The 12,384-nt window shown below is 47.8% G+C and overlaps 1 protein-coding gene across 2 annotated transcripts in view; it reads left to right on the top strand.

Annotated features, from left to right (window-relative positions):
* Window positions 1–12,384, top strand: part of CLTCL1 (clathrin heavy chain like 1) — a 330,795-nt gene that overhangs the window by 179,735 nt on the left and 138,676 nt on the right. For both annotated transcript variants that reach the window (XM_078667862.1, XM_078667861.1), the window contains exons 8-11: window positions 7,439–7,639; window positions 8,853–9,005; window positions 9,503–9,625; window positions 10,468–10,605. In XM_078667862.1, the coding sequence (XP_078523988.1) occupies window positions 7,439–7,639; window positions 8,853–9,005; window positions 9,503–9,625; window positions 10,468–10,605 (615 nt within the window). The remainder of the gene's footprint in view (window positions 1–7,438; window positions 7,640–8,852; window positions 9,006–9,502; window positions 9,626–10,467; window positions 10,606–12,384) is intronic.

Genomic DNA, 12,384 nt, shown 5'->3' with positions numbered 1-12,384 from the left:
GGCATCTGTTCAGTGCACTTCCCTCTCCCGCTTCGGATTTAAGATGCATTTGTATTTTTAATGCTCCACGTTTGTTCACCCGATCCTGAGTGGTTTACACGCGTTCCCTACATAACGTGTAATTGTGTGTCCCGAGCATGGGTCCATACTCCGGGGGTGAGTACTACTCCTTTTTTTATTTATACACATATTGCTCTCAATTTCCACATGCATACAATATTCAGGTAAGTCACCCATATATGCTCTTCCGATTGTCTCATGTTATCACACCACTGCAACAAAAAAAAAGTATTGTACAATGCAATGGGTCTCGAATTAATAATTGGCAAAGCAAAATATGTCGACAAGTGAACTGATTAAAATATCTAAAATGTAAATTACAGTGTTATTTACATTTTGCGCTAGTTTTGTTGGCCTGCCTCTGCTTTTAAGTGTTCTGTTTACTTCCTGCAAGGGGGTTTGCCCTTCAGTGCCATGCTGTGTGCTTCAGGTTTGCTGCTACTTAATCCCCCAGCCACTCCCACCTCACAACAGTTTTTTTAATTTTTGGGCAGTATTATATAGCGTGAACTCAACCCTGAAGGTATCAGGGCGCTTTACATTAACACCAGTTGCATTACAGATGGACACATTCAATTTTCAGGCGGTGGAGACTGAAACCTGGTTGCCCAGCGTCAAGGTCAGCCTCAATGGCCCTTAACCACATTCAACCAATGCTCCATCCTCTCCTCCTTCTTTTATGGCCCCTCCACGTCCCCGTTTCATTTTTTTTAAGGCACATTTTTACCGAGACGGAGACTTGAGTCCGGTTCCCCAGTCCCATAGTCAGCAGCTCTGGAGGTTATGCAACAGCCTCTCACCTGATAGGCATAGGCATCAGTGAGTTTGGCTGCAAGTGTCGTCTTTTATTTTTTTCCCCGCTTGATTTTTTCGCGGAAATAACTTTAGAATAGCGTCATTCCAACTCAAAATAAACATAGCTCACCATAAAAGCAACTCATAAATAAAGGCCTATTGGACAAAACGTTTTTGTAGAAATTTTCTCAGCGGGTCTTGTAGCGTGGATCATCATAGGTGAGTTGCTGTCACTTTCATGCATTTCTCTATCATTGCAGGACATGCGACACCCAGTGGCCATGGCTAACAGTGCTTCAAATTACGGAAAGCCAGTGTCTATTAAACACGGCGCCTTGATAATATTTTTTTTAAAACGATTCGTCCGCAGTCATGTTGATCATGGCATTTAAATATTGTTGTAAAGGAATATTGAAGACCTGGTTTGTGAATGGGCCTCATTATCTATGCAGGTTCCCCTCGCTCCATTCAAGCCTCTCTCCCTCCTCTGCTCTTTTCTACAGACCCCGTGGGGAGGAGGAAGTGCTCTCTTCATGACCACAAACTTTAACGCCCTCGCAATCTCCTACTTTGGCACCATTGGTGCACCGATTTTATATAATTGTCTGTGCGCGTATATGCCTTTGTTTTTAAAATAAATTAAACACTGCTCTTAGTCCCAAATCAGACACTCTATCACTGACGCTTTGGGATCTTACGGGATTATTGCCCCAGCTACCATGTCAGGGAGGGAACGAGAGAAGCACCGGGAAGCCAGCAGCTAGCCCCCTCCTCTTCTCTGTGATGGATGCAGCTAATTGCACTCAGCTCCTTCTCAGCAGAGGCTGCGAGCATCTCCCCTCCCCCTCTCCGTGCATTTTTTGTGAATGGGCCTCATTATCTATGCAGGTTCCCCTCGCTCCATTCAAGCCTCTCTCCCTCCTCTGCTCTTTTCTACAGACCCCGTGGGGAGGAGGAAGTGCTCTCTTCATGACCACAAACTTTAACGCCCTCGCAATCTCCTACTTTGGCACCATTGTTGCACCGATTTGATATAATTGTCTGTGCGCGTATATGCCTTTGTTTTTAAAATAAATTAAACACTGCTCTTAGTCCCAAATCAGACACTCTATCACTGACGCTTTGGGAGCTTACGGGATTATTGCCCCAGCTACCATGTCAGGGAGGGAACGAGAGAAGCACCGGGAAGCCAGCAGCTCCCAGTGCAGGATATGGGCTGCCACGGTATACAAAAAGAGAATGATAGTAGGAGACTTACGAGTCTCCTACTATCATTCTCTTTTTGTATACCGTGGCAGCCCATGCTACCCCCCAAATACCGATTTGAACCCTCACTCACCCTCACTCACCCTCACTCACCCTCACTCACCCTCACTCACCCTCACTCACCCTCACTCACCCTCACTCACCCTCACTCACCCTCACTCACCCTCACCCACCCTCACCCACTCTCACCCTCACCCACTCTCACCCTCACCCACTCTCACCCTCACCCACTCTCACCCTCACCCACTCTCACCCTCACTCACCCTCACCCTCACTCACCCTCACTCACCCTCACTCTCACTCACCCTCACTCACCCTCACCCACCCTCACCCACCCTCACCCACCCTCACTCACCCTCAACCCCTCACCCTCACACAGTGCAATAGGTCTCGGAGCATTTGAGTTAGAGCTTTTAGAAATGTTTATGGCTTTTTTTTTTTAATTCTTTAGCATTGGCTACAGGAAACAAAAATGCTAAAGATTTACAAAAAAACCCATAAACAATTCTAAAAGCACTAACTCTAATGCTGCGAGACCTATTGCATTTCCAATGCTTGTTTTGTCAGGGAGCCAGTGGACGTCTCGTAGGTGCTGGGTGATGTGGTCTTGTCGTGAGATGCTGAGGACGAGGCTGGCTGCAGCGTTCTGGATTGTCTGGAGATGTGCAGCATAGATTTGTTGTTCCGTAAGTCCAGTCTTCTGGTTATGAGTGCGTGGGTGACGGTCTTTCTGGAGTCAGGGGTGATCCATTTGAAGGTCTTGTGGAGTATGCAAAGGATGTTGAAGATATTGCGTTGATCTGTCGGTTCATGGTGAGGGAGGAGTCGAGTATGATGCTGAGGTTTCGGGCGTGATCTGGGTGTGAGAGGGTTGCTGATGGCGGGGCACCACCAGGTGTCGTACCAAGGAGAAGGGGGGGTGGATCCGAGGACGAAGACTTCCGTTTTCTCAGAGTTGAGCTTCAGGCAGCTGCTGTTCCGCCAGGATGCAACATCCTTTATTCCTGGAAACTGTGTCTGGTGATGCCGGGTGCCCTTGGTGAGGGAGGGATGAGCTGGGTGTCGTCGGCGTAGGATACTATGCGGAGTCTGTGTTTTCTGACGATGGTTGCGAGAGGGGCCGTGTAGATGTTCAAGAGCGCGTGGGGCTGAGTGAGGATCCTTGGGGTTCTCCGCATCTGATCTCTGTGGGTTTGGAGAGGAAGGGCGGTAGTTTCATTCTTTGAGTTCATCCGGCGAGGAATGAGCGCATCCAGTCTAGGGAGGTTCCTTGTATGCCAGCCTCGTGGAGTCTGGGGGCTAGAGTGCAGTGGGAGACTGTATCGAAGGCTGCTGAGAGGTCTAGTAGAATGAGGGCTGCTGTGTGGCCTTGGTCGAGGAGAGTGCGGATGTCGTCCGTGGCGGCTAGGAGGGCTGTCTCGGTACTGTGGTTGCTGCGGAATCCGGATTGAGAAATGTCGAGGATCGCATTGGATTCTATGAAGTTCGTGAGCTGGTTGTTGATTATCTTCTCAGCGACTTTAACGGCGAAGGAGAGGAGAGAGATGGGTCTAGTTTTTGAGGTTCAGGTCTTTGGAGGGCTTCTTGAGGAGGGTTTGACTTCTGCGCATTTCCAGTCATTAGGAAATGTGCCGGTTTCAAGCGTGCAATTGATTGTAGGCCATAATTTAGGAGCTATGGCGGAGGCGGATCTGTGGAAGATGTGCAACAGGCAGGGGTCGGTGGGAGCCCCTGAGTGTATGCTCCTCATGGTCAATGTGGTGTCTTCTGTGGTGACAGGGGTCCAGGTGGTGATGGTCGGCTGGGTGGTGGTGTTGGTAGCTGGTGTTGTCGCTGCCTTGGTTCTGTTCGTCAAAGTTGTCTTAGAGAGTCCTGATCTTGTGATTGAAGAAGGAGACACGTTTGTTGCAGAGGTCTTGGAAGGCAGGGCCATCAGAGGTTTCGCTGGGGGGGGTTCCTGTATGAAGCTAAAGAGTTTCTTAGAGTTGTGGGAGTTGGAGAGGATTCTGTCCTGGATGACGTTCCTCTTTGTGGATCTGATGAGTTGGTGGTGTTCTGTCGTGGCGGTCTTGTAGGCAGTGCGTGCTTCCAAGGTTTTGCTGTTCCTCCATGCTTTCTCGAGTCGTCCGCACGTGCGCTTGGATTCACTGAGGTCCGTTGTGAACCAGGGGACTTTCGTGGTATGTTGTTTGTCGGGGTTCTGGAGGGGGGCAAGCATGTTAGCGTAGTCGGTGATCCACCTGCGGAGTTTGTTGGCTGAACAGTTCGCGTTGGTCGTGGTGGGTGGAGGAGTGCTGCTGTGGGCGGAGGTGAGGTGCTCTTTAGCGATTTTACTCCAATTTCTGCGCGGGAGGTGTGGTGTGGGCTTGTGTGAGGTGGGTTTCATGAAGAAGTGGATGCAGTGGTGGTCCGTCCAGTGGGGTTGTGTGGTGTGGCTGAAAAAATGTTTCTTCCTGCAAAGATGGGGTCGTGTGTGTGTCGTGCCTTGTGGGTGGGGCAGGTGACGAGCTGCTTCAGTCCGATGTTGGCGAGGTTGTCCAGGAGGGTGGCGGAGATTGGGTCTTTGAGGTTGTCGAGGTGAAAATGTAGGTCTCCAAGCATTGCGTAGAGTGTGGAGCGCGATGAGGTCGGTGATGGTGAAAGGGGCGTGTGGTCCTGGAGGTCTGTAGGTGAGGGTTCCGCGCAGAGTCCTTCTGGGGTTGATCTGGAAGTGCAGGTGTTCCATGGGGGCGAGGGTTTGTTCGGGCTGGCGGTTGTGAGTCGGAGGGAGTTTTTGTGTACAATGGCAATGTCCACCTCCAGTGTGGGTGGGGCCGTCTTTCCTCTGGATCTTGTCCCCGTCTGGGATGGTGGTTGCAATGTCTGGTGCAGAGCTGGCTTTGCTCCAGGTCTCTGTGATGAAGGGGACGTCTGGCGAGAGGGTGTTGAGGAGGTCCCAGATTTCTACTGCTTGCCTGTGTAGGGAGCATTAGTTGAGTAGGATGCAGCTCAGGGGTTTTGGCTTGCCGGTGTCCGGTGGGTTGACGGTAGCTGTAGGGGTCCGGATGTGGGTTTAGAAAAGATTAGCTTAGTGACCACGGAATGCAAGATTGGCAGCAGTAATCAACTCTGTTCATAAGGCATGGTTGCCAGCAGTTACGAAGAATAAAAAAGGTTTGTGGATAATACAAAATGGCCAGAAATGCAATGCACCTGGCTCCAAGATAGTTAGGAATAAGTCTTCCCGTTGCCACGTGATTTGTCACTGAAATGTCAGTTTTAAATATATTTTTATAAATCCAGAGATTTTTCCCCCAAAATCAGTTTGTGAGCTATGAAAACAGATACATTTTTGTCTCACTTGCACGTTTTTTTTATTTTGGTAGAACTATAATACTTAAATTAATTAAAAGCAGGCTGGGCTTCTCACAGCAGTCCGTGCTTCCAAGGTTTTGCTGTTCCTCCATGCTTTCTCGAGTCGTCCACACGTGCGCTTGGATTCACTGAGGTCCGTTGTGAACCAGGGGACTTTCGTGGTATGTTGTTTGTCGGGGTTCTGGAGGGGGGCAAGCATGTTAGCGTAGTCGGTGATCCACCTGCGGAGTTCGTTGGCTGAACAGTTCGCGTTGGTCGTGGTGGTTGGAGGAGTGCTGCTGTGGGCGGAGGTGAGGTGCTCTTCGGCGATTTTACTCCAATTTCTGCGCGGGAGGTGTGGTATGGGCTTGTGTGCGGTGGGTTTCATGAAGAAGTGGATGCAGTGGTGGTCCGTCCAGTGGGGTTGTGTGGTGTGGCTGAAAAAATGTTTCTTCCTGCAAAGATGGGGTCGTGTGTGTGTCCTGCCTTGTGGGTGGGGCAGGTGACGAGCTGCTTCAGTCCGATGTTGGCGAGGTTGTCCAGGAGGGTGGCGGAGATTGGGTCGCTGAGGTTGTCGAGGTGAAAATGTAGGTCTCCAAGCATTGCGTAGAGTGTGGAGCGCGATGAGGTCGGTGATGGTGGATGGGGCGCGTGGTCCTGGAGGTCTGTAGGTGAGGGTTTCGCGCAGAGTCCTTCTGGGGTTGATCTGGAAGTGCAGGTGTTCCATGGGGGCGAGGGTTTGTTCGAGCTGGCGGTTGTGAGTCGGAGGGAGTTTTTGTGTACAATGGCGAGTCCACCTCCAGGGTGGGTGGGGCGGTCTTTCCTCTGGAACTTGTCCCCGTCTGGGATGGTGATTGCAATGTCTGGTGCAGAGCTGGCTTTGGTCCAGCTCTCTTTGATGAAGGTGACGTCTGGTGAGAGGATGTTGAGGAGGTCCAAGATTTCTACTGCGTGCCTGTGTAGGGAGCATTAGTGAGTAGGATGCAGCTCAGGGGTTTTGGCTCGCTGGCGTCCGGTGGGTTGACGGTAGCTGTAGGGGTCCGGATGTGGGTTTAGCTCAGAGGCCACGGAATGCAAGATTGGCAGCAGTAATCAACTCTGTTCATAAGGCATGGTTGACAGCAGTTATGAAGAATAAAAAAGGTTTGTGGATAATACAAAACGGCCAGAACTGCAATGCACCTGGCTCCAAGATAGTTAGGAATAAGCCTTCCCGGTGCCACGTGATTTGTCAATGAAATTTCAGTTTTAATTATATTTTTATAAATCCAGAGATTTTTTCCCCCAAAAAAAGTTTGTGAGCTATGAAAACAGATGTATTTTTGTCTCACTTGCACGTTTTTTCATTTTGGTAGAACTATAATACTTAAACTAAGTAAAAGCAGGCTGGGCTGCTCACAGGGGAGCGACCTCCAGGTAGCTGGAGAGCTACCAGTAGCTCAAGAGCAATGGCTGGAAAAGCCTGGTTTGTACAGGTTTCTAGGACTACTCACTGGGCCAGTAGTGGGTTATCAAACTCCATAGCCTGCTTAGCTCCTTATCAGCTGAAAGGAAGCTCCTTCAGGCACATGTAAATAGGCTGAAAGGAGAAGATAGAGCACCTCTTACAGCAGAATCCAGCTCATTTTTTTTTTTGAACAGATTTTATTGGATTTTGTCGCAAAACATACAACAATTAAAACAGTTCCCACATCCCCAATCGTTTGTGAGTAGGTCCATAAGCAGAATCCAGCTCATGCCGGACATTGATTCTGCTTCTCCAGTGTCCCTGGGCTGTCTGGTGATTGACAGTATGCTTCTTGCCTCATTGGCATACACCATTCTCATCAGTGTGCAGCTCCGATGCTGCCTTTGGATGTAGGAGATATTGTGAACCTAATGGAACAGGGTTGGATGTCTCCAATGAGGGACACTCTGGGGATCCTGACTTTTCTTCAGGGAACCCAGGTGATGTTAAGCAATCCTCTGCTCTTCCTCCTCTCAGGGAATCCTTCGCACAGCAGACACCATCAGGAAGTTCCAGACAGTTCCAGCCCAGCCTGGCCAGGCCTCTCCCCTCCTGCAGTACTTTGGGATCCTTCTGGACCAAGGACAGCTGAACAAGTTTGAGTCCCTGGAGCTCTGCCGGCCGGTTCTGCAGCAGGGACGCAAGCAGCTTTTGGAGAAGTGGCTGAAGGAAGACAAGGTATGGGGCATCTGGGGTGTGCTGAAGAAAGCTGCCGCCTCTTAAGGTCCTCTTAGATTTATGAAGCTCTCAGTAGTGCAAGTTGGAGTGTGGTTCTTGGATTTATTCTACGTAGACGCATGAAGAGTTCTTTGTTTTTCAGTGTGAAAGCTTGATTGTGTCTGCCTGCTGAATGCTGCAGTGTCCCATAAACAGTACTGCCGGCACTCTTCAAGCAAATGTTATATCTGTGGAAATAATCTCAGACATGTTTTGAGAAAGTAAATCGTATTCTCCAAGAAGTAAGATGACTACTGTAGCACATTTTGAATTGGCTAACAAACTGGTACCGCAATTTTTGTCAGTCGAGGGACCTTCTGTATTGGTAAAAATATTACAGAACACCCTCTCATTTGAGAAGGTCTGTTTATTTTAAGCAAACGTTTTTTTTTTGGGTGTGGAATCTGAAATAGGATCACCTGTCCGTTACCGCTTGTTTTCTGCTTAACTCGATATCCCATAAGAACCACGAGACGGCGTATAAATATTAGGCCTTCACCTGCTGGTGTATGATCACACCCTCTGCCAAGGATCCCTCCCACCCCTCAGTTATGCGTTTTTATATACACCATGAGACCTTTAGGCCTCTAAAATGTGCATGTATGTTTGTGAGTCACATCTGTAGGGTAATTGAGACCCAATCAGTTCATTCATTTGTGATCGCCGGGCAGACCTTCCTGAATGAGAACCCAGCTGCTTGTAAAGACATTTCAAACTTCAAACACTTGATTTAAACCTTTCTTATAGCAAGCTGGCAGATGCCTCTTTAAAGAAGCCTGGAATTAAGCCAGTGCAATAGCAGGGCACTTTCTGTTTAGAACAATAATTTGAGCAAAGGATAGGAATTCTGCCAGATGAATTGGAATAGTCACCTATGGTAAAAGGATGTGTGCATTGCACGATGGCATGGAACGACTAGAAATAAGTGGGTCCCCTTTGCTTTGGAATGATACTTAATCTTGTACACAGTACAAATTGTGCAGTTAGTTCTTGAGATGGTGTCTTATTTTCTGAAATGCGTCCTGGTAGATTGCTTTTGTGTATGACAAATGTCTGAGTGTACACGGTCTTAGTTTAATAGGAGCGCTTGTTCACAAGCATTTCAGAAGCACAAAACATCCAAGCATAGGTTTGTATCTTGGTCAGGCCCATTCTAACTCATTTCTCCCCCTAGCTGGAGTGCTCAGAAGAGCTCGGAGACCTGGTGAAGGCCGTGGACCCCACTCTGGCCCTGAGTGTGTACCTTCGTGCCAATGTGCCAAACAAAGTCATCCAGTGCTTTGCGGAAACCGGCCAGTTTCAAAAGATTGTGCTTTATGCCAAAAAGGTGGGTATCAGATTTGACAATGTAAGTGAAACCACACTCTGACTTCAGTGTTTTCATTTATTGCCAGTAGGTGATTTCTGGTAATAAAACGGATCATATTAGAGACAAGTCAATGTGTTTCTCTGTAATCTCTCTGCCTTTCTTTAAAGAAATTTCACTTGCTGAGCATGCACTTAGAGTCCACATATTTGACTAATCATCCAATTCTTTTTGCAAAACGTTTGTATTTATCATGCTGGAGTTAAACTGTTGCAGCTTAAAAGTCTGGGTTCCTGATGGAAACAATCTTCCTCCTAAGTGTGAAAGATATCTATAGGCTGTTATGTTTGACTCGGTGGTAAGGTTGCGGCAGAAAGATGTCATACAAATATTTAGAGGAAAGAGGGCTGTTGGGATGTTCTGGAAGAGAGGAGGTGGTATAGAAGTGAGACTTGTCTGTCTGGATGAGTACATTCTCTAAAAGAGCTTTGCCACTACTCTTGTATTTGCTGCTCTAGGTTGCCTACACCCCAGATTGGATTTTCCTTCTTCGGAGTGTGATGCGTGTTAGCCCCGAGCAGGGGCTGCAGTTCTCCCAGATGCTGGTGCAGGATGAGGAACCATTGGCCAACATTAATCAGGTATGTTTGAATGCCAGAATGTCAGAAATAATGTTGAATATCATGCAGGTGAGTGGTGGCCCTGTCATCATGAGATTGCGACCGGTGCATTGGCACCAAGTTATTTTTGTTTCTTTTATTTAAACATTTGTCACAGGTGCCACAAAACCTCCTCTATGCATTCGTGTCAGTAGTGGCGTCCCCAACACAATGCTTGTCCGAGATGGAGAAGGCGAGCCTCACCAAATGCTTGGGTGCATCATAATGGACTCCTGTGCTTGTGGCATTCTGTTGCACCTTAGTCTGTTGCACAATCATGATGAAATTTTTAACCCAAATTTATATCGGGCCAGTCCATGTTATACGGTGCCCAGGACTATGAAACGTAAATCACTTGGGTGGCAGTAGAGATTGCAATCCTCAAGTTGGATATTGCTTAAGCAGTCATAAGGCTGAACCTTATGAGAAGAGAATGGCAGCTAATGGTGAGGGCGAGAGTTGCCAGGGCTTCTCTCGGGAACTAGTTCACAGTTCTGTTGTGGAAGTGTTACTAATGTCCAGAGACCATCCCCAGGGATTTTAGCTAAAACTTCTTTTCACAGGAGAATGGCATAGTATCAAGAAACATCTCAATTACAATGTGGAAGAGAATGTTTTTAGATTAAATGAGGTTTCTTACCACGCGATCAAATAGCAAAAACATCTGTGGGCCACCTATTCCATGTTGTACATTCAGTACATACTTTACACTGAGTCTCTGTTCGCGAATCCTGCCGGACTAGGCTGAAGTTCACTATCCGTCAGTGGTGACTAAAGAACAGATGCATCAGGATTGCTGACTTTGTCTTGTTCTTCTGTTGCAGATCGTGGATGTGTTCATGGAAAACAGCCTCATCCAGCAGTGCACCTCCTTCCTTTTGGACGCTTTGAAGAATAACCGCCCCGCTGAGGGGCACCTGCAGACGCGCCTGCTGGAGATGAACCTCATTCATGCACCGCAGGTAAAGCTGTCCGGGGAGGGTGGGGGAAAGTAAGGCTGCACAAGGACACATTTTAGAGGACACCGCCTCATTCATGCACCGTAGGTAAAGCTGTCTGGGGAGGGTGGGGGAAACTAAGGATTCACAAGAACCCATTTTAAGGCACATCGCCTCATTTATACATCTCAGGTAAAGCTGTCCAGGGAGGGTGGGGGAAACTAAGGCTGCACAAGGACACATTTTAGAGGACACCGCCTCATTCATGCACCGTAGGTAAAGCTGTCCGGGGAGGGTGGGGGAAAGTAAGGCTGCACAAGGACACATTTTAGAGGACACCGCCTCATTCATGCACCGTAGGTAAAGCTGTCTGGGGAGGGTGGGGGAAACTAAGGATTCACAAGAACCCATTTTAAGGCACATCGCCTCATTTATACATCTCCGGTAAAGCTGTCAAGGGAGGGTGGGGGAAACTAAGGCTGCACAAGGACACATTTTAGAGGACACCTCATTCATGATACAGTTCTTGGTTTGTTGGGACTTCACCATTCTCATGTTCACTCTTTGAAGGGCTGCAGGGTCTGTCGTTTTACATGGTGACATTCACTATACAACCAGCAGTCTGTAGTGCAAGTCAGCAAAAGCAACTCAAGATGACTACGAAAAGTAAGGGAACGGTCATCTATGGAATGGACTTTCACCTGCACTCAGTGGTGTTGGAAATAAGAATGTATGTCTTTATATGAGATGATGGGGGTAATAAGTCTACAGCAATTGCTTTAATGCGGGCAATCTCTGGTACACTGTCGACAGCAATTACTTCAACGCACAAGACCCCAGGTTCAGTATTTATGAAAAGCAATAAATACAAAATAATGCCTGTAGAAAGCATTGTTTTCAGACCTTTTCTATTTATAAAATGCATCCTGGGACCAGTTTCGGGGTTTCAACCCTCATCAGCCAGGCTAGCTTGAAACCAGTAACAAAGTGAGCAAGAGACTCGTCTCTGGGCATACCCTGCTAACTTAGGGTGAACATAGCAAACACAATAAGATGATCAATGGATGCTGAATCTTTTCAAACCCTCATCCTGAGTCCCAGATCTGGGTGTGAGTGTCTGAAAAGTTTCAATGCTCTGTCCCTCATCTCCTGTCCAAAGTTATAATGGATAAGTTGTTAGAATATAACCCAGTGCTTTCTATGGGGGAACCAGCCTTGTTGTAGTGAAAAAAGACTTTGGAGATTTTTCACTGCCACAACTTGTAAAAATTAAATACTCCTGCCTTTTTTAAGTACTGTGTACGCTGCGGTGTTGGTACATAGGACCCACCTTAGGGGTGACTTACCAGGCTTAAAAAGTAAGGGTAATGCCACGCCAGGTCGTAAACTGCACAGCTAGGCTGCACTGGCAGGCCCAGAGTCACGTTTTCACTTGCCACCTTCGTGATGGTGTAATGAGTGCTGCAATTTATTAGTGACATTATATTTACAGGCCCTGGATACACAGAGGACCAAATACATGGCTCTTCTAGTTAAGTTAAATATGCCAATCAGGTACTAGCCAATATACTTTGAGTCAGAGCACAATCAATGGGTGCTGGACGTCTGTGCCTCAGTTTTTAGAGTCAGTAAATTAGCACTAAACCTAGCAAAATGTGAGGGTAATTCTGCAAAAGTGGCCTTTACACACAAAGGTAATAATTTTGAGGGCTATGATTCCATCCAGGTAGGCTACCACCCCACGCTAGAAGCCCTCCATCCCTGGGCACACCCATGGCATATGCAAAAGTCAGCCTCCGGAGC

The sequence above is a fragment of the Lissotriton helveticus genome, chromosome 11 (assembly GCF_964261635.1).
Source record: "Lissotriton helveticus chromosome 11, aLisHel1.1, whole genome shotgun sequence".
In the NCBI taxonomy this organism is placed as follows: domain Eukaryota; kingdom Metazoa; phylum Chordata; class Amphibia; order Caudata; family Salamandridae; genus Lissotriton; species Lissotriton helveticus.
Note: the sequence above shows the minus strand (reverse complement) of the source record. Positions and strands in the feature narration are given on the sequence as shown.